We start from the raw sequence: 24,349 nt of genomic DNA, 5'->3' as shown, positions 1-24,349 counted from the left end.
GAAGGCCCTATGTGAACATATCTCGAATGGAAAAATAAATGTTCTTGAATTGTATACATGTCTTTTCATTTACCTAACAAAAGAATGCAAGTAACATGACAAGTTAAAAGCTTTCATTAGCAGGAAAATACTTTAGTGCACTTTGGAGTTGGCAGTGTTTGGTGTAGCTAATCTTTTCTCCACCTGCAGACATACAACACTTGGTTAGAAATATTTAAGTCTTTTTTGGCAGGATTTAATTCTGTCTTTTTCTTCTTTTAAGAAGACTTGGAATTAGACCCCGCCAAAAAAAGACTTAGAAAATACTTAAAATTGTTCCAAAATGTTTGACTGAAATAATATCCCTACCATAATGGTCTAGTGTCTGACTTTGCGCTACACGAGCTGTGGACTTTACCTATATAAGGGGGGGGTAGGGGGGGGCGGGAATTTGGTGGTCAGGTCGGGGATCAGTGAAACCTCACCATGGTTATATAATGATGACAATTTACACTTTTTTACTTGGATATTCTACAATAAACAAATACCTTTACCTCCCAGAACCCTGCCAGCATTCTCCAATGTCTGGAATTTAGAAACGCCATACCTTCAAGTGGGCAATTTTTGAGGGAGACACTCCAGAGTTTTGAAGGACGCGTGCCTAATGCATGTGGGGGGGAAAAGCAAAAGTTAGCATATATGGAGACAGGCATAGGTGTGATTTTGGGAACTAGTTTAGTTTTACCTTGATCTGGTGTGAGTTCTGGGCACGCAGGAAGAGCTGCATGTTGATCCTAAAGAGGGAAAACTTGCAAAAAATATATATAGCGACTGGAGATTCACCAGATAGGCTTGTGTTTTTTTTAAAAACTAGTTTTATCTTGATCTGGCCCAGTCGCCTCTCCTGTGAGTGAAGGAAGAGAGAGCTGGATGTTGATCCTAAAGAGGGAAAACTTGCAAAAAAAGCAAAAGTTATCATATATGAAGACTGGATACTCAATAGATAGGCTTAGGTGTGTTTTTTTGAAGTAGTTTTACCTTGATCTGGCCCAGTCTTCTCTCCTGTAACCTCAAGGGTGTGAGTGCATCTTGATTTAACCAAGCTATTTAGGAGTTGCCAAACAATTATTACATGCAAGAGAAATCTTACACAAGAAATTTAATAAACGATCAAGATAAAGAATGAAAATCAGTTATTGAGTGCTCCATGCTATTTTCCTTTTTCCAGACAAGGCGATTAAACATACAGTGATGTTAAAAGCTAGGGGAAAGTTGGCTTAACATTTTTTTTGAAAACAGACCAATTAGAATTACAAATCAGAAACAGGTGTTTAGCACTCACAGTAAAAAATTATCATTACATACAACACACCAGCAACTAAGTTGTGCCTCTGGATGTCATTTTTGAGTGAGCCTTTAACCAGCAAACTGTCCGTTGATGTCTCGGCTTTGTTTGATTAAGTTAAAGACACACACAACTCAATAATGGAGAGAAAACAGGCAACATACTTTTTAGATCAAATGGGAAGCGTCGTGACTCTAATCCTAAAATAGTCACATGTAGCACACAGCCGGCGGGGAAAAGGAACCTAAACTTAAATTGTCGATGGTGTGTTCAACCTGGCATTAAACAAACAGATTTGTTGGCATTTTTGGCTCAATTGATTCCTAAAAAAATCTCCCGGTAGCGTGATAAAAATGCACTTAGGGTAGTAAATTGCTCGACAACATCTTACCTCGTCATGCTTGTCGTCCGTCAGCATTGAAAACGCTGTTTGAGGGCGAGATACTGCACATGTGCGTAATTAACGCAGCTGCGTCGACAATATGCGTAACCACGCCCATATTGTCCCGCCATATTGAATGTGAAAAGAAATGGTGGCTTGCTTACCGCACTCCACGAGGTGGTTTGTCCTTCCAACTCAATGTCGATGTTTTGAAGATGACGTAGAACAGTCGTGATTTTTGTGGTCTTGATGCTAAAAAAAACATTGTGTATACTACAATAAAACTCTAATGCACCTTTTAACTCAAAAAAAATGTCATGAAAATAAAGTTAATGTATAAAAACTTGATAAACTTGTCTATATCCCATTCTTTTTAATTGAAGTATCTAATGATAAAGGTGACCTTATTAGTCACGCAAAAAATGTATTCCCTAAAATTGCAATGAAGGTTTTTATTTTCCCTGAGAAGAGAAATTACAAAATAGTATCTATATTTTATTGTCATAACTTCACAGTTTTTCATTTTCTCATAATTTTACTTGTTTTCTTTACGTTCCCAGTACACCTGTGAATCAGCAAAATGTTAAAAAAATATAATCATGAGTTTGGATACTTTTATAGGGAAGTGTATTGCAGTCACCATAAAAATAAAAAATAAACACTTTTCAAAAATAATTAATTCAGAAAACAACCGCAAAAAAAGGAATTTGAAAAATGTTCAGGGCTTTTTAATTTTTTTTTTTTAAAGGTGAATGCAATACACTTCCATAATTTTATGATGTAGATGGTTTCAAAGAACATATTTAAAACAAATAAATTCAGCCACTTTATCTCAACTCCAGCAAAAATACAACTATGTTGACATGACCAGAGTTCATTCATTGAACTAGCCACAAATAAAGCACTCTTAAGGTTAAAAAAAACCAACTAAATATTTAAATAACAAATACACACGTTCAAGTTTGAATATTTGGTGGACTGTTTCAGATGTCCTACATGTCGGTGATGACATGCAGCACTTAAATAACAATAAAAAGGCGTAAGGAGGTCTTCATTTACATGTGAGGGAATGACCAAAATAAAAATAATAAAGAAAACAGTGCTAAAAATGTTATTAATAGTGTGGCTTAATAGTATGACATTAAGGACAATAATAAATGAAAGCTTAAAGTGTTAAAAGTGAATTCAACCGCCTGGAATGTGCCTTACTGGTCTACAGGCTTAATGCAACATTAACACAAATTTTCATGGTAGATCTTTTTCCAGGAAGGTTGGCTAGTTGTATGGTTGAATTTTCTAGACATAAATAAAACATCCATGAACAAAAAGTATGCTTATTTACGAAATAGTAATGCTGATGGATGATCTTAATGCTGTGGAAGTGGGAGTAGAAAAATACACCTGTCAGGCAAGTTAACACGAGGAAATTACTTGCATACATATTTGTTTCCAACGAAGGACGTGGACAAGAGTTCATATTTAGAAACATTTTTAACTTCATAAATAAGGCACCTGGTCCTGGCAGTCACATGGCAATCAGCTGTAATTGAAAGGCGATTTCAAAGATTTGATGACGAAAGAAGTTGGAGGAAAAGGTGGCTTCGTGTCACATGGTTCCCACAGAGCCCCAACAAAAAAAATGAGCATTTTGCCTTGTTCCGTCATGTTATGTCAGACGAGAAAATCCAGGAAAAAAGCAAAAAGCCAACATGGTCCGTGTGCAGTCCCTGAAGTACGGCACTGAGGCGCAGCAAACCATTTCATTTGCTTTCTGTCCCTTAAAGGTGACCTCAATGCGTTTGCATAGCGACTTTGGTAAGGTCTTTCCTTTTCACGCACTTCAAAGAAGTCTCATCTTGACACCCTGCTGCGCTTTGCTGGCATTGCCATGAGCTCCTGTGATCTCGTACGTGACCACATGGCGGAGCGATTTCTCTTGACGGCGCCTTTTCTGCTCATGTCCCTCATCTTCCTGGCGGCCTTGTGATCCGCTTGTTTCTTAGCTCTCTTAGGGCTCTTTGATGCTGCTCCCATTTTTCTCTGGGATCTTGTCATCACCTGGTCAAGAAGATTTGAAGGTTTCGTGTCCGTGGTCTGCGGCTCGCCCTCAGTAGTGTCTTTGTTTTCTGTTCGTTCTTGCGAGTCATTTATTTGAAGTTCCACAGCGGTGGTGTGGCTCTCGCCGACTACCGATGCCTTTTTTTCTACTTTCTTCTTTGGCAAGGCGAAAACAGAACTCAGTCGCTGAGAAGACCTGACCTCACTGACATGTTGCGCTTTGGCGGCTCGATGTCTCATTACTCGCTTTCGTGCAAATTTCTTCCTTCTTAGCATTTTTTTGGCTTTCATAGACTTAGTCGTACTTAGAGTGTTTTTTGTTGCCTTTGCGGGAGGATTGACAGACGACTCTGAGACAGGTTCGACAGAAAGTTTTTTTAGGCGGTTGTCTTTTAAGCTTTTTGAGATGCCTTTTAGGTGGACGCTGGTTTGCTGGACTTGCATCTTTTCTCTAATATTGGTGTATTTCCTCAAAATCCTGGCACTCGCCGGGTTTTTCGGTTTACCGGTAGCTTTCTGGGATTCACTGTGTCCCAAGGCGTCAACTTGGACCTCCGACTGATTCGAAGTGAGAGTAGGAGTGTGGGGTTCTCTCCTGTCTCTGCCTTTGACTGAGGCCGTCTCTTGCTCCAGGGCTTTCGCTATCAATTTCTGACTTTTTGGGTTACTCTTAACGGGGGAAGTGACTGCAAACTTTTTGAGATGTTTCTTTAAGCGCTCTGCCTGTAAGCTTGGGAAAACACCCTGAGATGTACATGATCCGCTGGATGAGCTGTGGAAGCACAGCTGAGTTTCAGATGGAAGACGTGTGTTGACTTTTTTAACAATGATGAGAGACTTTGTTTCTGTGGACTCTAGGAACCAGCGACAAATACGGGAAAGACTGAAGTCCTTCATAAATAACATTTGCACAGGTGACAACTTTTGGTGCTCAATGGACTTTGACTTGCGGGCCCTTCGTTTACTTTTCCATATGGCAGCCTGCCTGTCTGCTTTATTTTTGTACTTTGCTGTTGTCTGGCCATCCCTGTCCATTTGCAGCCAGCCTTTCTGCATTTTATCGTATTTAACGTTTAAGTTCGTAAGCAGCGGTTGATTTTTCTCTCCAGTCAAAGTCTCCAAGAAGTTGTTTGTCTGTTTGCGTGGCTGATGTCTTTGCCCCATTACAGGTGAAGTTGATACAGTAGATACTGAGGGGACCTTCATCTGATTTCTCGTACTTTTCTTGCGAGCTGCTGTGGGCAATGATTCCACCTCAGTGTTCTTTCTATATGGGGAGAGTACATTGGTGTTGGTTGAAGTCAAGCGCTGGGATCGCAAAGAAAGCTTCTTGTTGTCTGGTGGGGATTCTAACGAAGGTTGGGAGGTCTGTTCGGTCTTGCTACTTTCACTTCTCAGTGGCATTCTTTTGGGTATGTCTACTTCGCAAGTAATGTTAAGATTGGGCCGGTTATCGGAAGATATTACAATTCCTCTCTTTGTCATAGGCTCCTTTCTGAGAACGCATGTTCCTCTGGTTTCGTTTGTTTGTATTTCAGTCTTGGGAGCATGGTTCTGCGTTGGACTCATTGACTCTAGAGCAAGCTCCTGGTTCTCATTTATACTTTCCTTATCTGCAACTTTGGAAGATCTTAACTTTTGCCTCTCAGGCACACTTGGGTTATTCCCTATTGATTGAGTTTGTACAATGTTCATTCCCACTGGTGTCATTTGGACAGTGCTCAATGGAGACTTTTCAGGGGTTACAGGTGGAGCCGACTCTGCTTTTCCAGGAAAAGATGAAGGAGACACTGGTGGATGAGGAGGGATAGCACCAGGTTTCAGAGGTAAAATGGATGAGCCTACATTCGAAGGTGTTAGTCCAAGAATTTCATCAGTTTTCTGGAAAGCTGATCTCAGCTGCCGTTTTGGTCCAGTCAATTTAACCAGCTGACCAAGCTTGTGTTTCTGTATATGTTTGGATTTGGGTGAACCACCAATTAATGTGTTTGCTGGTAAATCAGAACTTAAAAGGTACTCATGTGTTTTCACAACGGATTCTGTGGGTATTTCTGTATCAGTGGCATTTCTAACCAGATTCTTGGCTTCAGTTGAATAATCTAAAGTCTGCTTTTGCACATTCTGAGTCCTTTGCGTCTGGGATTTCATTGGTGAGCTGCTACTGGAATTTGATCTGTGACGCAAACTCCTGTCAGATGCTGATACGGGTTTACCATTCACATAGCCCACAATCGCAGTCTCATCTTCTTGTAAACTCGTTGGCAGATGAAGGGCACGGTCTTTTTTTCTACCCCAAGGACGGAATTTCTTTAAAATAGTATCAAGTGCTTTTGAAGAAACACATTTATTACCCTGTTCTTCCAATGTTAGAACAGACACGCTTTCTAGGGCAGATGCCGGGGTTGTTAGCTCTGTCCTTAATGGCACTTCAGCTAAACGAGACTTTGGCACTCCTGTCTCTTCTGTGTTTTCAGGAAGTGTCTTCTGTTGTTGTTCACTGGTCCCCTCATCATCTAACTTCTTTTCAATAGCTAAGGTCTTTTCAATTATGGGTGATGGTTTGCTTGTATGGAGTGGAAGGTCACTGCTTTGTATATTATTATATGAAATCTGAGATTCAGCTTTTGCCTTGCTATTTTTTTCTGATTTATCTGGTTCTAGATTTGTTGTCGATATGACTTTTTCAGTAGAAAATTCCTTTGCAGGTTCATTTTCCTTTACTGCGTCAAATGAAGCCTTTTCCTCAGTTATACACACTTTAGTGACCGACAGTTCATCTTGTTTTGAATGGGGCGGTTGGACATTCGTGTTGGTGTTTGTTCTATATTCTTTAACTGTATTTTCTGTTACGGAGTTCATGAAAGGTAAGGGATTCTCTAACTTGCTTCGAACTTGATCTGTCTGACTGGTTTCTACTACAGCTAAAGCTTCTGCTTCACCGACTGCCATTTTGATCACATCTCCAGTCTGTGGTAGTATCCTCACATCAGCCTGTTGTGAGGGCGTCCCCTCATTTATTGTCTCGCTACATGCTCCAACAAAAGGCATATCTACCAGGGGCAAACCTTCAGGCTTGGAAAGGATTTGTTTAGGGGTAACGAGCGTAATCACATCTGGCATCTGATTAAGGCAAGTAGCCCTGCCTGCCAAGGTGCGTACAGTTTTTAACTCCCATATTTCATCCGAATACAAATGTCCCCTAGTGCTCTTTCTAGCATTACGACGGGGAATCAAATGAGTTCGAGCTTTAAAACACTCAGTAATTGGTTTGTTAATGTAAACAATGTCACAGTGGCCAACATCAGGATCAATCGTTCTGCAAGGAACATGTTTAGTTTGTTGATTGGAAGATGGGCGGATGGTCTTTCTGGCCGTCCGCGGCAAGTCTGCGGTAAGAGCCTCAGGAACTGAAAAATCTTTAGTTGGAAGTCCTTTGGCTTGCCATGCTGCTCCCCTCTGCCTTGGATGATGAATTGGACTTTGCTGATATTGCCTTTTCACAGATGAGCTAAGTCTCGCACTAGGAGTGTCTATTCCTTTCAGCGAATGCAAGTTATTTTGTTTATCTTCCGACAAGCCAGAGTCAGGTGTTAGCACACAGGATAGTTGTTGACCAGCAGCAACTTTGCTGCTTTTCAAGATTTTCATCTTAAGGGGTGCATGATCACCATGATGGTTGTTCTCGCTGTCTATGGAGATAGGTAACCGGTTGTTCTCTGACCCAGGAAAAGCAGCAGACATTGTCAATGGAACTACATTCTCTGGAACACTTTCTATTATGTTATTGCTTTCATTAGAACAACACATATCCAAAACTTCTATTTTTTGCGTGGATTCACTTGGACACTCCATAGTCGGTGCGACTTTGTCAGATTTTGAAATGGAGCAGGTTGCTCCCTGGATTCCAGAGTGACTACTTCGCCATGTTGTTGAGGATGCAACCTCTGTCTGCAGGAAAGCTATGGCATCAACAATTGTTCTCTGATGGCGACGGCAGAGTTTGGTCATGAACTGTTCTATAGTTGAGGTGGACTGGAGTTCTTTTGACTTTGAAATACGCACGTCTTGACATTCACTGCGGGAAACAAGAAAGAAAAGAAATGTAAAATTACACATAAGCAGCATATATTCATATTAATGTATAGAGGAATGAGAAAGTGGGGTCTTAATGTGGGAACAAATAAACATTTTTAAAAAAAGTTTGTCATTGCATATTTATTAGAAGAATAAGTGATTTTTTCCAAAGTCAATTTAAATCCAGTGAACTTCACCAATTACAATGTTACATTTATGACTGTCTTTTTTACACACCATTTGTCACATAAAGAAAATCCTACACATGCACGAGACGCTGACTTTAAAACAAGTTACACTTTCTATCACTTGAAAGAGCAAATACATTGGGGTAATTATAGAATACATACATTGTGTCACCGTTTGATATCGTGCAAATAAAAATATATAAACAAGCGCTCTTCAAATAAGATCAAAATATGAAATGGGCATCATATATATGTACAAATCAGATTAATTTTATCACAGAAATTTTAAAATCAAGAGGAAAAAAAACATTAAACCATAATATGTGGTATTTTATAAATATTTGCTAACATTGTGTCAGCGAGGTAGTTTTATGCACAAAATTCTTAAGTGGCATAGTTTGCTTTTTATTACATGTATATGTATATAGAATTCTGGTAAATGTTATTTAGGGAAAAACAGACTAAGCTGTGGTTTAGCAAGTAAAACAAAAGATTAGGTTGATTCCTGAGACCCTTAAAAAAAGACTAGAACATAACTGATTTTTTGGATATACCCATTAAGAATCTCAAATTTGAAGTGTACTTGGTGGCGACACCTTGAATTTGGGTAAAAAGATAGTTTTTCAGCGAGAAATGAAATAAGAAGCTATAAACTTTCCATCACATCAGTTACGTTGAGTCGTTTTTTTCCCAGGGCAAAAATGTGGCCTGGTGGATACTTCCGGATCAACAAGTTAAACGATGTCGAATCGAATAAGTCTAGGCTTAGTAGTTTGGACAGTGTAAACTACAGTAGAACATAATGAACTACTAGGTGTAACCATCATCTCCTACCTGCAACTGCTGTCACACTGACATTCACTGTGTATTAACCTCTAGAAAAATAAATAGAGTGAGAGAGGATCCATTTCATTTTAAACCTGAAAATAGTATGGCAAAAATATTTCACATATATATCTAAAAGGATTTAAATAATTTCTGAGGGTAAACAAACAAGAATTGCCGAAATGGCACTTAGTGTTGTTAAAAGTAATTTCAATCCCTGCTGGTAACACCTAAGGAGTAAAGAGTACCTGAATTCTGAATGGTGAGGGTTTCCTCCCTGAGGGTTTTTCTCGCCCTTTCACTACAGCACAGCGATACAGACACCACACACATGCTTTTTTTTAAAACACATTTTCAAAATAGCTGCTACAGTAGAAAATGTAGAACCACACTAAAACCCATTTCACGACATTACGTAATGTGTCAACGTATCTCTGGAGTGCTTTATGGATTTATGGATTCTGAATGTTGGAGACATCCAAGTTTTTCTCTTTGAATTGACCCATTGCACAGAGTCGGAAATATTCAGGCTCACTGTTTACTTGACAATAAATAACATATACCACAGTAGTATTTCAGAGATCAGACCTTAGTATACATCTTACTTCTCACATATACAGTAGCTCAGTCATGCAAAATACTTATACTTTTTTGTTTACAATTTATGTCTACGTACATCATAAATATACAAGAAAATTGGCCATGTAAAGTTGCCGATTTTAACCTTGCACACGAAAAAACAGTGATGCAAAGCACATGTCCCCCCACGAAGAAATGCCTTTCATTTCATTGAATCCATGTAGCAATAGCTACACTTAATCTCCGAAAACAAATTGAAAGTATTTAATAATTATGTAGATGTCTAATAACACTTACATAAAAGATCTACATTCATTGATTACTGAAGCAATAATTCATATTTAAAAAAAAATCTTAATACATTGTGAACTGAATTTACAAGTAGGATATTTATTTACCATTTTTGTCCCAATCAAAGACAGACCTTAAATTCTTGAATCTGACTTGACTCAGCATCATTCGTCCACACAAAAGTGTCATCATGTGACTAAACATTTATGTTCTTATTTACACATCTTTGCACCGATTAAAGTGCTTTCAAACTGGTTTGTATCAGTTATAAGCTCTCTACCTCTTGAGACAGACCACGTCACAGTAAAGTTTTGTAAGAAGAAATTCATCTGCAAGATCAACCAATGCAGCCAGCCACTTACGGCAAAACATGTGGGACTGACCAAGTTTTGCTGATTGTCATTGCAACAGTAATGTGTTTCTTTCTCCAAACCTTTACTCTGATATGGTTATGGCAAGCTGACTAATTTGATGATCTGTGAAAGTTTTCGGTTAGGTGTGAACGTGGGGTGAATATGGCCCACTGGTCGCAACAAAACTAAATGACATTTACGTACATTCTCTGATAAATGAAAACCAACCTCACCCCAAAAAGTAACCGAGCTGTTGAGATTCCACCACTCAATATGATATCCATCCAAATATGCTACTCATATATAATGCAAATTGTACATATAATCAACCTGATAAGAGAACAGTAGGTCTTCGATGCCCTGAGGTATACGTACAGTATGTGACAAGACACACTCAAGTGTCCCATAGGTCAGAAAATAAGTTACTTTCAGTAGTGGAACATTTTAAAAGAACCTAGTTTGTAGTTATTTTTAAGAGATCAATCCCTCAAAATAAAGGCTGCAACTAGACATATAAATCAAAACAACGATCCAACTACTGGCTCAAAATAAGGAAATCTCTAAATATATACCTGAATGTGTGTATCTAAAAATTACCTTTGCTTTATTGTGTCGGTTTCTTCATTCATCATGTTGCACAATGTGTTTTATATGTAGGCTACATGTATAGGGTGCCCAACTCCGGTCCTTGAGGGTCTTTTTTTCCGTGTCTCTCTCCTCTAACACACTTGAATAAAAAAAATAGGAGTGTTATAAGCTTCTGGACAGCTTGAGTTGATCATTTGATTCAGGTGTGGTCGAGGATGGAGATATGGAAAACAGACTGGACAGGGGCCCTAAAGGACCAGAGTCGGGCACCCCTGATGTATAGTGTAGATCTATAGACTTCTTCTGCTATTGAGAAAATGACTTGAAAGCCTGCATTCTGAAAAGCAGCGACCGATGTGATTCAATTGAACCACTGAAGGCTCCTACTGGCACTGAAATGCCACCGACTGTTAAGGTAAGCAGTGAAGACATTTAGTAGAAGGTAGGGCACATTGTTGTTGTCCTGTCAGTCAGACATCTTGAATTATTGCCTATTCAACATAGAGGTTTAGGTGGCAAAAGAAGAGGCAACTCAACAAAGCTTACGCGTGACTGAGGTATATGTAGAGTACAGAACGCTCGAGTCTACAGTGAATCCACTTTGATTAAGACGATTCTTGTATCCCAGCCTGAAGGGAACCTGAGGCGTTGTGAAGGCATTGAGAATAAACTATTACCATTCATAAATATAGCACAGTGAACGATATTCTATAGTAAAACACATGTTGTGCTTGATTTTCTTTTTTTTTTTAAAGAAGAAAAAAAAACTTGATAAGGATTGATAAATAAGTGGATCTGTACCCATAACTATGAATATTTACATATACGGGTGGAGCTAACATACTTTGAGTGCGTTAGTGTTCAAACAGTGTTTTTTACCATGTCAGAAATGGTTTTGAAACTCACCAGTGATGTTGGACATATGCTAATTAATATTCATTAAATTTTGACTGCTATTTACAAGGCCTATTACAGTGTGCTCTGACCAGGTAGTGGCAGTAGATACTAGGACGCCACATAAGCGAATTTCATTTCTCCATATCCAAGTTGCTTTAAAATTGGAGCACTTAAACTAAAATAAATATTACACACACTAATATAATCTTGTAGTGCATAGAGACCATTAATGTTTAAAAACAAATGGCCAGGACAAAATGGTCAAATTTAACGACTTCTTTCCATCCGTTTCACAATTTAGAAAGAACTATTAGGGCTTGGGGACACAGAATAAATGCAATATTTGCCTGGTTAGAAAAAAATATGTACATGGGCAGAATTCTATAATTAATTTGGTGATAGGCTTCCATCATGCAAACCACTCCCGTTCTCTGTGGCCGAGCTTTCTGGTTCCTCGGAGATATGCTCGAGTTCTTCGCCCTTGGGAAAATGGGAAGCGTTCTGCTCGTCGAGCTGGCTAATCAGCCGCAGTTTCTTTTTGGGGGGATGTTTCAGGGTCCCCAAGCGCTCTTTCACCTTGTACTCCAGAGTGCTGTGGGGAATCCCGTAGATGGACTGAGCTTTGGATACGCTCATTTTCCCACCCATCACCACCACTATGGCTTCCTCCAGCAGCTCTGTGTTGTACTGGCGGTAGCGGCCACGTTTCTTCCTCGGCGGTTTGTTGCTGAAGTCAGAATCGGTCTCCAGGGCACAGTTTTGGCGCTCCCTATCGTTGGGCCAGAAAACACCATTGGTCTTTTTGCGATTCAGTCGGGGTAGAAGGGAATGAAATGTCTTTCCCAGACCGTTCTCTAAGAGTGAACCTGAATTTTCCAATAGCAGAGGGTCCCAAGCCGAGTCTGCTCCAGTGGCCAGAACTCGTACTTGGGGAATCTTGAGGTCAAAGTTGGAATGATAGAGTGAGGTGCTGTGGTCTTTGCAGGCATCCTGGTGGTTTCCTTTACTGTAGGACAGAGACTTAGAGAAGAGGCTGGCAGCTTCCAACAACCTGGGAATGTCTTTAAGGTGCTCACCAGCGTCACTGCTGGCTTTCAGTTTGAGGAGCGCCCCGAAATGAGCTTTGGAATTCCAGGGCTTCGATCCGCTCCCGGAGAGGTCAGCGGGTGCGACGCTGCTGTTATGGCTGAGAGGTGACTCTGGGTCGCTTTCCAAACCGACCTCCTCTTTGATGTGAAGAGAGTATGCGAGAGACGAGGAGGGCTTATAACGGGCGGAGTGGCCGATATTCTCCCTCCTCCTCCCATCCTGTCGGTCCGCGCTCAAGGATCGCCTGATTGGACGGAAGGAAATTGGGTGTAAGCAGAGCTTGCACAGTGCTTTTCTCTCTTTGCTAAAGGAGGATGGGTTGGGGAGGGGAGGATGTTGGCCACTCCTTTATTATTTGACCTTGCTTTGGTAACATCACTTTTGCTTTAATAAATTGGATGATTGGTTGTGATATTAACGACACAAAAAAAGGCTCAAATCTGACATTCATTTGCTTACAACACCACCACCAACAACAACAACAAAAGACAAATGGAAGATAAAGTAAAACAAGAAGGCAAAACTAAAGAAAGACAAAAATGAGTCAAGCCAGAAAGAAGAGGATGCGGGTCCAATAATTGGCATTGTTTGCTATAAGGCAGCTTGGCACACTAATGATTAACACAAAATGAGAAATGCATTGACAGCTTTTGGCATTTTGTGTGACGTTACCACTGAACAAGCACAGCAATAAAAGAGTAAGCCAGAAGAGGATGATTGTTGTATTTATGTGCAAATCAATGCCTAATCAGTGTAAAGTGACTACATACAAGATGAGGTAGGGAGAGCTACGTAATGTTGAATCAGATTGTGTCAGCATTTACGAAAAGCAGAATCATAGAAAAACTATAACCAATACATGAATGTTTTAAAAAGGGTGCAATTCCATTGTTTTACTATTTGATGGGAATTTTCTAATAAGTTCAGTGCTTTAAAACATCAAAACAAAGAGAAGTGAAATGAGAGTAACACGAATAAACCTCTTTCAGAGGGAATTTCAATTTTCACGGCATTGAGAGCAGCTATGAAATTGCCCTACTCAAATGATTGACGTGAATGGAGCGATACAAGCACAAATCAATGTTGTCAAAAGTGTAGCAACATACAGGCAATGGATTTGTTTTGACAGCATCTAGATTGCTGTTTCTCACCATGATGAGAACCTCAACCTATTTGCATATAATTTCAAAACGCTGCCGCACAATTTCATCATTATTAGGGTTTTTTTTTCCTTCACAAAAGATGAGCCCAATAGGTAGACTGAATGGAAAACTGTTTACAGTGGCTATTATTGTCTTGTTAATTACAGCTCATTAGCGATGCGGCCAAACAATCATGTTTTTTAAGCCTCACAAAAAATGCGCTACCAAGTCAGTCAGTGGCACAACACTAGTGACTGTCACAGTTTCACACTGTATAGATTCTTATGTATACAAGACTGCACAGTATATCTCCTAAGTTATTGTGGAAGTTCACTAGATAAAATAGTTTTGAGAATAACGCCAAGCAATGGAGAGTCATGGAATGCAAAACTGCCTGCCTTTTAAAAATAACATATATTCTTGTGTTTCTAGGTGCAAGTGATATAATTTAAAGTGTGGGGTATGTTTTGATTCAGTCAGAGCAAGAGAGGGGTTGAAACTGAAGACTTTTCTTACCCTTTGATTGTGTACACCTTGGGAGAAAGGCGTGGACTCGAGAGCGGCACGCTGTTGCTACTGTGGCGACTCTTTTTAATGGACAGGTCAAGGACTCCATCTGTTAGAAATGATGAAGAGCTCAGTTGATACTGAATGTTCTCACAGTAGAACTATGCCATTTGGCTTGACACTACCTTGTTCACTGGGCTCCGGTGGGGTCTTTTTAATGGTGAGGTCAAGGGGGGCTTCTTGGTCAGCCATGAGGAGTTTGCTGAGGACAGGATTGTGGCTGTGTGCCGGCCCCGCTACAGCGGGGCCAGGGCTGCCAGGTGAAGCCCCAGAAGCCACGGCTGGGGTCTGCCGACTTTGGTCAGAGCTTGGTTTGGGGGCTGAGCCACTATCCTGAGGAGAGTTGGTTTTTGAGGTATATTCGGTGGCAAACTGTCGAATCATTTTCTGGAGGATCTCTCGTGCCACTACTGGGATGTGTGGGTCGGTGAAACTCGGCACATCTGCAAGGTGAGGAGTAAAAAAAGACACTGTAATGTTGTTTCAGGACAAGCTAATTTTGCAAAAATAAAAGCAATTAAGCAATGACATGCCATTGTATTTCATCTGTTTATTAAACTATTGGTATTGGCTGGAGAAATATCCATGTGCAAAATAATCAATTTCATATTTTTTTCACAAATTAATACCATTGGCATTGATGCTACCAATACACATGTATATTTTTTTTATCACATACAGATATTACTTACATAAAGACTTGAAACTGGTTTTATTAACTATTTTAGACTATTTTTTAGGTGTAAAACGTCTGAAAGCTACCGTTGTTAAAAAATTCAAAGTTCACGCACAATATTTAATGTTAAGAAGTCGTTTTTCTGTAGTTTGAAAATGTCAATTTTTACCACCAGAGGACAGCAGCGATTGATGGTGTTCATGTCAAGGCAATAAATGGTGGAATGTAATAACTTGCATTAATTACAGCCTAAGTGAATGTCAAAACAGTGCTAAATCCCTCACCTTTATTACAGAGAACTGCATTGAGAAATTCCTCTGCTTGCTGCTCTAATTTGCTGATGGTTGTCTGATCTTTTACCACCAGAGGTTTTAGTGGATCTTGTAGACTGTCTTCACTATTTAAGCCAATCAAGTGTTCCTGGGAAGTGTTAAAACAGTAAGGTCGGATACATATGCTTTATGGTTATAATGAAAATACACAGAGAAACAAACTCGCCACTTACCTTAACTTTATCTCTTCTAAAACAGCAAAACAAACAATTCTCATCAAATGACCAGTCAGACACTGCTATTGGCTCTAAATCTGTGAACATCAAACACATCAAAGGTCATTAAAGTTGTTGTTTTTAAATCCTACAAAATTCAAATGAGTGTCTCTAAATCTGTGAACATCAAACACATCAAAGGTCATTAAAGTTGTTGTTTTTTTAAATCATACAAAATTCAAATGAGTTTGACCTGGACAGCGGAATGAACGCCATTTTCCAAATGTTAATACCCAAATTCCAATGTGTAACAGTGTTGACAATAATATGATGAAAACACAATTGCTGCTATTCTATCATATCATGCATTATTAAAATGGCTGTGGGATATTTGACTGGCGTTGTGCTATGCAAAACACTGACTTGGTTGTCTTTTCAGTAGCATTGTCAAAACGAAAAGTCAATGTAGAGGGGCGTCGCATGGTACAGTGAACACATGACACTCAATAGCATGTCATTCATTCACCTGACAAGAAGCAGTGTGAGCTACTTACCTTTAAATAACTGTAGGTCTTCTACCAGCTCTGGGCCAAACAGACCTTCAAGAATGCTTTCAAAACCTAGAAGGAGACACATTAAGATTAGTTTTATAATTCCCTTAATTGGTGCAATACAGTATAGAAACACTTTTTCTAAATCTGTCAAATCCAAGTTTCCCCTCAAAAGAAAAACCATCCTTTTCAGTAAAACAATAAAGAAAAGTCTCATCCTTCGTGTGTATGTTTCATCTTGACAACACCTGTGTGCAAGCCCCCTGCTGCAGTAAAATACACATTATCAGCTTTCAACCTGCATTTTTTTTTAACTTTAACGCGAACATGCCCTTCATCCTCCTGTTGCCAAGCAACTGAAGCAACTACAGAGTTAGGAAGCGAGTGCATACTATAAGGGGAAAAGAAATATGACTGCCAGGTGAAATGATCAAAACATTCTTTACAGTCTTGTAAAGCTTCCACTGCTGATTAGCCTCAGCAGATCCAACAGAACAACCCAAAACTGGGGGATTCTGCAAACCCAAAGAAATTTACATTTGCGTGAATAAATATAACATGTACGTACATACTTGCACATAATCCATGATGACTGCTGTGGGGCCAACGTAACCAATTTAAAAAGCACTACATGCATCAAATCAAGCGCTAAAGAGGTCACATGGCACATCTGTCCACTGAGCCGCATGTAAAATGTGTGCATTATTCCCAACTGTCTTCAGGGCTGCCATGAAAACAAATCTGACTATAAGGGAAGATTTAAAAAAAAAAAAAGTGAGCATTCATTAAAGGACATACTCACACGATTTCCAAGCATCCACTCTGTTTGCCAACTCAGTCAATTGGACCAAGAACTGGCATTTGTCAAAAAAAAAGGCACGGTCTCTGCCTCCCTACAAATTCCCACCCACTTTTTTTTTTACAGCCAAAGCGAGCCGAGGGGGGCGTGAAGTGGTGGAACACAGCCTTGCCTTTAGCTGCAGCACGAGTCTGTTTCTGGGTTACTGCACAGGACTCAGCTGAAGCCATCCAATCCTCCTTCTGAAATATTTCGGAGGCAGGACCAGAAAGTAGGTCATCCACTTTCATTTGACAGAGCAGCACCATAACATCAAACTACTCTCCAAGAATTCAGTTTCGGGCATTTAAAAACTGTGTCATTGAGTAATGCCATGACTCGGAGGCATTATTAACTCTCTCCTAGTGACACGAGTATTGTTTGCCAGATAGAAACCTATACACCACATTCATCTTTAAAGTCAGGCCATTTGCAAAGCGGAACCTTGCATTTGAAATAAATAAATAAAGGAATAAATCTCGGCAGTTACATGTGCAGCGTATAAAATATTAATGCCCAGTTTAGCCTTTCTGCAAGCTTTACAAAATAAACCCGAATGTAACGGTCAGTGATAATAAGCTTCTGCCTTTGCCAAAAGCGTGGCAGAATTGCATGTGATAAGGTGTAAAGGGCGACTTTTTTTCAATACATGATTAATTTTCCCTCAGAACAGTCTACCCTAAATGGGTGGATTCACCATTTTAATGAGGGTAAGCAGATAATTAGAATTGAAATTGAAATGTTGCAATGAATATCTGCTTTGAAGTAAAGTGTACAAATTGATGCTAGATATTAAATTAGGCACATAAACAGAAAAGCGATTAAAAAAAATATTTAAAAAGTGCAATACCTAATAGTACATAATATTGAAACTTGGCAATGAATGAAGACAATAATCAGATCATTGGGTTAATAGGATAGTTCCCTTCACTTCTAAAAACCTAATTGAATTAACAGGACGTCATTGACCTTCAACAGAGGAGAGGACTTTAATCCACATTTAGAATTCAATCAAAAAAGGCTGCAGCTTTTCATTTACCATCGATAGCCATGTGTAAAACGGCAGGGCATTTGTACAATAAATCCTTTTTCTAAATATTCCAGATCATGCATTTTATCAAAGTATGTATTTTATCATCTGATTTATGAACCATTTGATTTGGTGAGGCTGTTTTTCTGTAACTGAGATTTGTTTTCAATGGTGGTAGTTGAATTCAAGCCTAAACATAAAAAAATTAAAAAATCGTAATAAGATACAACCACTCCCCGCCTCGCACCTTGCTTGCCTCCTATATTTGGTGTAGCTGGCAATATTTAAAAAAAACATTAATTGAATCCTGGTTGAAGGACCAAATCAAAAAGTTGACACCTGAAAATGTAGTTCCAAAAAGCAATGAGTTTAGCCGTTTCCAGAGAGGGTTGATGGTGCTTAAGTCTGACCAAGGTGAACATTGCCCAATCTGCCAAACCCTTCTTCTGACCTACATCGTTAATACCTTACTGAACCCAACAATGACATGGGTCAAATCCAGATTTGGTTAAGTGGTGGAGGGGCCATGTTCGTACACCCACGTAAAGAGATAGTGACTACTGAGTAAAATGTAACAACAGTCAGTCAAAAACAACAAAACAGGTACAGCATGCGGGAATGATTAGCAATATAATAGGACTGAACGATATTGGGGGAAAACTGACACATTTTTTGGGATTTACTGCCATGTATATTGCATGAATAAAAATTAACGATTTTTGACCAGACGACTTGAAAAGCTATGTTTGGGAAGACTTTGGTTAACCCACCACTACCACAATCTATTGATATAATACAGGTTAATCCAATATTGGGAGATTGAACTAATATTAGGAGAAGTAAATTGTAAATTCATTTTTTTTACAGTATGTCAGTCATATTAGGAGAAGTAAATTGTAAAAATAAGATATTAAAGTTGTTATATTAGCTGATGTTTTAGGTCCGTGAACTTCAAATTTTGGGAATGAGTGGAGAGGATTAGAAATTGAAATCCTTTTTTTGTCTTTAAAATCTGACTTGGAAAGTACAAAGACTAGCAACACATTGAATCACACAACTAAATAGCAAATGAACTAGACACAAAATGAAAAAAAAATTAAAACTAGCTGTAGAACCCCACCCATGGTTATTATCCACTTTAGGCAGGCATAGACAACACCCAAGATTTTCTTCCACCTTGGCCTAACTAACTTCGATTTTGTAATTATAACTATTGGCCAATTAATTCAGATTTTCTAATTAAAATGATTGTTAAAAGTGATGGGGAGCTAGCAATTGCCTGCCACCAGTAGCCAAATATGCCAATGCAGAAATAGTCTTAAACATCAATATTTCCGCAGCCATCCACACAAAATTGAAAGTGTCATTTGTGAGTTAGATTAGAATACTAACTTTTAACTGAATTCTTTAGTATATGTATAAATGTGCCCCGCCCATTCTAGATAAGTCAAAAATAAGTTCTTATGATAAGCTTTGCCGCCTCTTATTCCCCATGTATGACCCACCCACCCTTCTGCTCTTCCTGCGTTGCTAAGGGCGTACAGTGCTGCATCAACCTCCACTCAACCCATCCCCCAATCCAACTACTGTACACTGTCATATACAGTGCAACAACTCAGGCTCTTGCAGCAAAGGACCTCCCTCAGCTCAAATTAGTGTACAGTAAAGCCAAAACATACCCTGCTTTTCTCACCATATTTGCCTCTCCTCCCCAAACACTTTGACAACAACACATGTTTTAATCTTTAAAGACATGTTTTATAAATAGCGTGCTATTCAGATTGTGAGTTTTAAATTTTGCATGCCACTGAGATAACAGAGCAGTATTCCATCACCATAAAGATAAAAATGAGGAAGGATAACAAATTTGCATGAATTAGCTGAGCAACGCAGCGTGACTATGTTCATCCTAAAGTAGTCCATCGAAGAGACCAGGCAGCTACCAAGCATGTGATGGAAGCCTCGAGGCAAGCCACAAAATCAAGAGGTTATTTGGCAAGCTTGGATCATGCACTTACACTCTGTTTTCCTTGAGAGTCCTGTACAGTATTACATGGATCAGCTCTAATAGTAGAAAATGAGCATGGAGTTTTGTGCAACATTAACAAAGGGGAAAAAAGTAGCCTATAGTGCATGAATACTTAACATGATCTGATGCAAACTGACACTCAAATGGTGTAAAAATGCACAAACATGGAATGAACCCCCCAAAAAAAGAGTTTAATTCAATGTAGAAAGAAAATCTATATGTACAACAAAGAGAAACACTCACAAGACCATTAATGGATGTAAAAACTCTGTTATGCTTCATTTTGGGTGCACAAATGTAGGTCATATAAACACATCACTGGGGCTCACTATAGAAGAAAATGGGGCAAGCACATATTTCAATTATAAATAAGGAAATTCATACAAGAGTAGCAGATTTTTGTGTAGGAAAACTCGTAGAACTGTACACCCACTAGTCAAAAATCACATTATTGTGACATTCATTAAATCCTCCGGCATGATATTGAAAAAGGAGTGTTGAAAATTCAAGTACATCGTTTGCATCTGGGGGCCAGCCATGATTATATGTACAAGCAACCATGCAAACAATTGTTGCTCCTGTTTTATGGGACAATTGCCCTTGTCCCAGGGTCCGTGGTTTTACTGCACACAATCAGTACACCAAGACAAAATGTGCATTTGAGTACGGGCAGGGTGCTGGTGTCGGCATGCGGTCCTCTCCACCAAAAAGTCAAACAAAAGTATGTCCTTGTTGTTGTGGACAGACAAGGTCTTTCTATGGTCAGCACGCTGATGTATTTGTCATGTACTCTGAAGCTTCACAATTGCAGCCCAAACACAAGGGAGGTTTGTCAATCATAAAAGAGGCGTGTGACGTGACAAACAACTATTATGTCTTCTTTTTGCATGTTCAGTGTTGAGCACAGCGCTATAAGTGGTGTTTTGTTCTGCCGGTGTCAATAGTAAGAGTTCACCAGGTAACACCGGTCATTTATGCTTGTCAAAGGTGAACATGGGAAAAATGTTATCAGAACAATCTCAAAAGTGGATTTCCAGAATATTTTTTGTGCAAATGATCTACTATTTACAGCTTTCACCTTACCGACACTGGTAAAAGAAAGCAATTTTTTTTTTAAAAGGTATTAGAATAGATGGCGCTACCGGTGGCATTCTAGCGAATTCTAAGATTTTAGGCTTTTTAAATTTCTCTTTGAAGATTAATGCTTACATAAAATTGACTTCTAGGTTGGATTTGTATTTTTAAGGTATTTAAAAGCATAAATTCACCGCAATTATTTTACTGAACTATTAACGAGTGCTTCGAGTACAAAGTCAAAAGGCTTGTTTGCATTCATAATACATGGTGTGTGTAGGGGGCGGCGTAGTTATGTGCACACGCATTTTTAACATGGACAATGTATGGTGGCCACTGTACATGAGACTGATGTACTGTGACATTTTGAGAACAGCATTATTACAAGATGCTCAAGTGTATTTTTTCTTACCCTTGCAGTTTCTTCCTTTTTGTTTTAATATGTAGATTAAAGCACAATTTTTATTTAAGATAAACAAGGATCCAGTGAGGAGTGGTTTCCATTGTGCGTTGATTAGTGATTTGTTTAGTGAATTATGGGAATGATGAGTCAAACCTACACTAAGTATAGTAGTTATTCTGGATGACACAATGTCAACGGGAAGTCAAATTGGAAAATGTCCATTCACATTTGGTTAATCAACTTCCAATGTGAACAAAAACAACTATTGGTTCATTATGATTGAGTCTGAATTTATAATTATCTTCATTTAGCTAGAATTGGTTTAAAAAAACTGCACTATCCATGTTTAAAGTGGCAAAATAAGGTTTAATGGTTAATGACATTCTTCCGCCTGACTTTGGTTTGGGCACCCTGCGTTCGATTCCCACTCAGTGGTGGTGTGACTATGGGCGTAGTTGTCTATTTCATTCTGCCCAGTGATTGGCTGGCAACCAGTCCCGGTGTATCCTGCGCTTATTGCCCAGGGTTGGCTGGGATAAGCTCCAGCACCCCCTGCGGCCCTTGTGAGGATAAGCACTATGGAAGATGAATGAATGGTTCATGACAGTAAAAACAAAATAAAAGCTTGTCAACTGCTCAGATGAGAAATTGATCTTTACCGAAAAAGTATAAGATTCTATGGTTGTGTTGTTTCCCTAAATGAGTCTTTTTTTTTCAGCTCAAAAGTGAAAAGTGCGACCAGCTGTGGTTTTAGGAAGTCCAATCATTTCATCCATATTGTGTTGGCTGGAAAAGTAGGACAAGTGCTAAAATCAACTTGGCATCATGTGAAAATTGCAAAATAACTTTGGTTCACTGTTTATGATATTATATCAAGCATTGCATCCCAAGTAAACTGTGGTGAAAATGTTTTCAGGCTTTGTGAAGACGGAACTAATCCGAATCTGTTGCGGCTGTTTTGGTGTCCTAGGTCGGTCCAAAGCGGAAGCTCCCCCCACTCACTTCCTCCCTGTGATCATGTGCGCACGCACAGGATAGAAAATATTGTTTCAAAAGCACCGTGTCTTTCAAATTAAAACACAGCAAAAAAATACAGAAAATAAAAATGTAAAATAAACAAGTGAGCGCCAATCGGCTTTCGACAACACTACACGGGAACGTGCATTTAATGGAAAGAAAGGGGAGTTGCCGTTATGCCGACGCTGTGCATAATTCCCGTGACACTCCCTTTAAGGCGAGCTTGATGCCCTTTAAACAAACTACAATTCCGTTCAGGCCGCAGTTCAACTATTTCCATCCTTCCAAAAACGCTTAAAAAGCTACGAAACAATCGTCAAACAAGCAGTAACACTGTCCCGTCGACACATAATGTGGATAACAGTTAGGCACCAAAAAGTCGCTCATTTATGCACCGAAGTGAGTTGGGTAATAGCGTGTTATTTACAAGGAAATCGCTCGCACTGACGCCGAATTCCGATCGCGAAATTGTATTTCATTTAGCCTTCTCGGGTCTTACCTACACAATGGATGAGTTTGTGCCGCCACGAGTCAAGTTCTTGCCGAAAGCCGCGCCTGTCGATGGAGCATTGCTGCCTTTTACACTGACTCGCCATTTTCTGTCGTTCTTCTCCGGCTGCGGGCACCCGCACGCCGAGAGGAAGCTCTGGACGCGTGAACGCGCGCGTCGACGTGCTGTTTCAAGAGGAAATCCCTTTACGGCTCTCACGCGCCCTTTAAAATCTATACTATACCCAAACTCATGTATATTCTATACCCTTAGAGTACGGTATTATATTGCATCGTGTGGACTAAATACAATACGCTAAAAAACATTTAAATATTTGAAGAAAAATTATCTAAAGTTATCTAATACAAAAATTACCTATCTGATACCATCATCCTAAAGAAAGTACATAGTATATATCGTTCATTACTGATTGGCTTCCATTGGCGATTGTGGACGTCCAATCCATTCATTCCATCAGTGTTTATCCTGGTCAGGGTCATGAGGTGCTGGACTCTATTCCAGCTGACTTCAGGTGAAAGGCGGACTACACCCTAGACTGGTCGCCAGTCAGTCGTAGGGCACACATAAAGACAGAAGACCATTCAATATCAATCACACCGCCACCGGTTGCTGCCTGCACCGAAGTCGGGCGAGTGATTTGATTACAAATCTGCTTGTTTGCCAAGAAGATTGATTTCTAAGTTACTAATTGCATATCACAAAACAAACAGATGGCACACATCATTTTGACCTACCTTATGCATGAAGCAATGAACAAAGATCCACTTGAGTTCCCTTTTTTCTGTTAAAGAACAATGAAAAAACACAAGTAATAAAAAAAATTAATAACAAATTATGAAACAATAATTTTAGATTTTGCAGCGCGGTGGAGAGTGTTTAGCACATCCGCCTCACAATCTGAGATTAAGGCTTCAATCCTGGCCTCTGGTGTCTTGATTATCATTGAACATTTAACAAGTATAGAGCAACAAAATTACATTGAAAATAACTTAAAAGCTTGGAGAGTGTACCATTAGTGGATACCCTTTAACTGACATTTTTTGTAGTACACTACCATCCATTAAGAATGACTTTTTTTGACATTCTAAAGCAATTTTAATAAATATATTTTTATTTCCTATGAAGCATTTGTATCCACACCTGTAAGACTCTGTATTCATGAATTGGCATCACGGGACAAGGGACACTTACCAGAATATAGCTCTTGGTGCCATGAACAAACATAACACACATCGGTTCCCTCTTGCATATCAATAGCACCACTTGTACCATCACCCTATCCTGTCATACACAAATCTGTCCTAGCTTTCTGGGTCTTGTCCCATTGGTCATCAGGTTTATACTCTCCCCACTTGCTGTCCCCACAATAAATGAAG

General features: G+C 39.3%; 2 protein-coding genes across 5 annotated transcripts in view; both read right to left on the bottom strand.

Moving 5' to 3' along the window:
• The window catches only part of LOC144084778 (uncharacterized), a 2,169-nt gene extending 207 nt beyond the window's left edge, over positions 1-1,962 (bottom strand). The window contains exons 1-5 of one of the 3 annotated variants that reach the window (XR_013303910.1): positions 1,716-1,962; positions 1,018-1,082; positions 725-932; positions 587-640; positions 1-183 (exon numbers count right to left, since the gene is read on the bottom strand). The exon at positions 1-183 is cut by the window's left edge and continues 207 nt beyond it. Coding sequence is in view for 1 of the 3 variants with exons in the window: in XM_077613510.1 (XP_077469636.1) it covers positions 133-183; positions 587-640; positions 725-918; positions 1,018-1,082; positions 1,716-1,723 (372 nt within the window). In the remaining 2 variants the exon portion in view is untranslated. Of the gene's footprint in view, positions 184-586; positions 641-724; positions 933-1,017; positions 1,453-1,715 lie in introns of those variants that run through there. The other 2 variants (XM_077613510.1, XR_013303909.1) reach the window with 2 other exon arrangements.
• Positions 1,963-2,143: 181 nt separating this feature from the next.
• Positions 2,144-23,139, bottom strand: LOC144084551 (ligand-dependent corepressor). Of its 2 annotated transcripts, none has more exons than XM_077613091.1 (7): positions 22,962-23,139; positions 16,075-16,140; positions 15,539-15,618; positions 15,318-15,453; positions 14,483-14,800; positions 14,307-14,406; positions 2,144-7,839 (listed from the first exon to the last, which is right to left on the bottom strand). In XM_077613091.1, exons 1-7 carry the CDS (start codon positions 23,056-23,058, stop codon positions 3,558-3,560), a joined length of 5,079 nt encoding a protein of 1,692 aa, XP_077469217.1. In that variant the 5' UTR covers positions 23,059-23,139; the 3' UTR covers positions 2,144-3,557. The 2 variants fall into 2 exon arrangements, with proteins under 2 accessions (XP_077469217.1, XP_077469218.1); XM_077613092.1 differs by lacking the exon at positions 2,144-7,839 and adding an exon at positions 7,965-12,892.
• Positions 23,140-24,349: the final 1,210 nt, after the last annotated feature.

Source organism: Stigmatopora argus, chromosome 11 (assembly GCF_051989625.1).
Source record: "Stigmatopora argus isolate UIUO_Sarg chromosome 11, RoL_Sarg_1.0, whole genome shotgun sequence".
NCBI classification, from domain to species: Eukaryota; Metazoa; Chordata; class Actinopteri; order Syngnathiformes; family Syngnathidae; genus Stigmatopora; species Stigmatopora argus.
The sequence above is the reverse complement of the archived record's forward strand: the minus strand, read 5'-3'. Positions and strand labels throughout refer to the sequence as shown.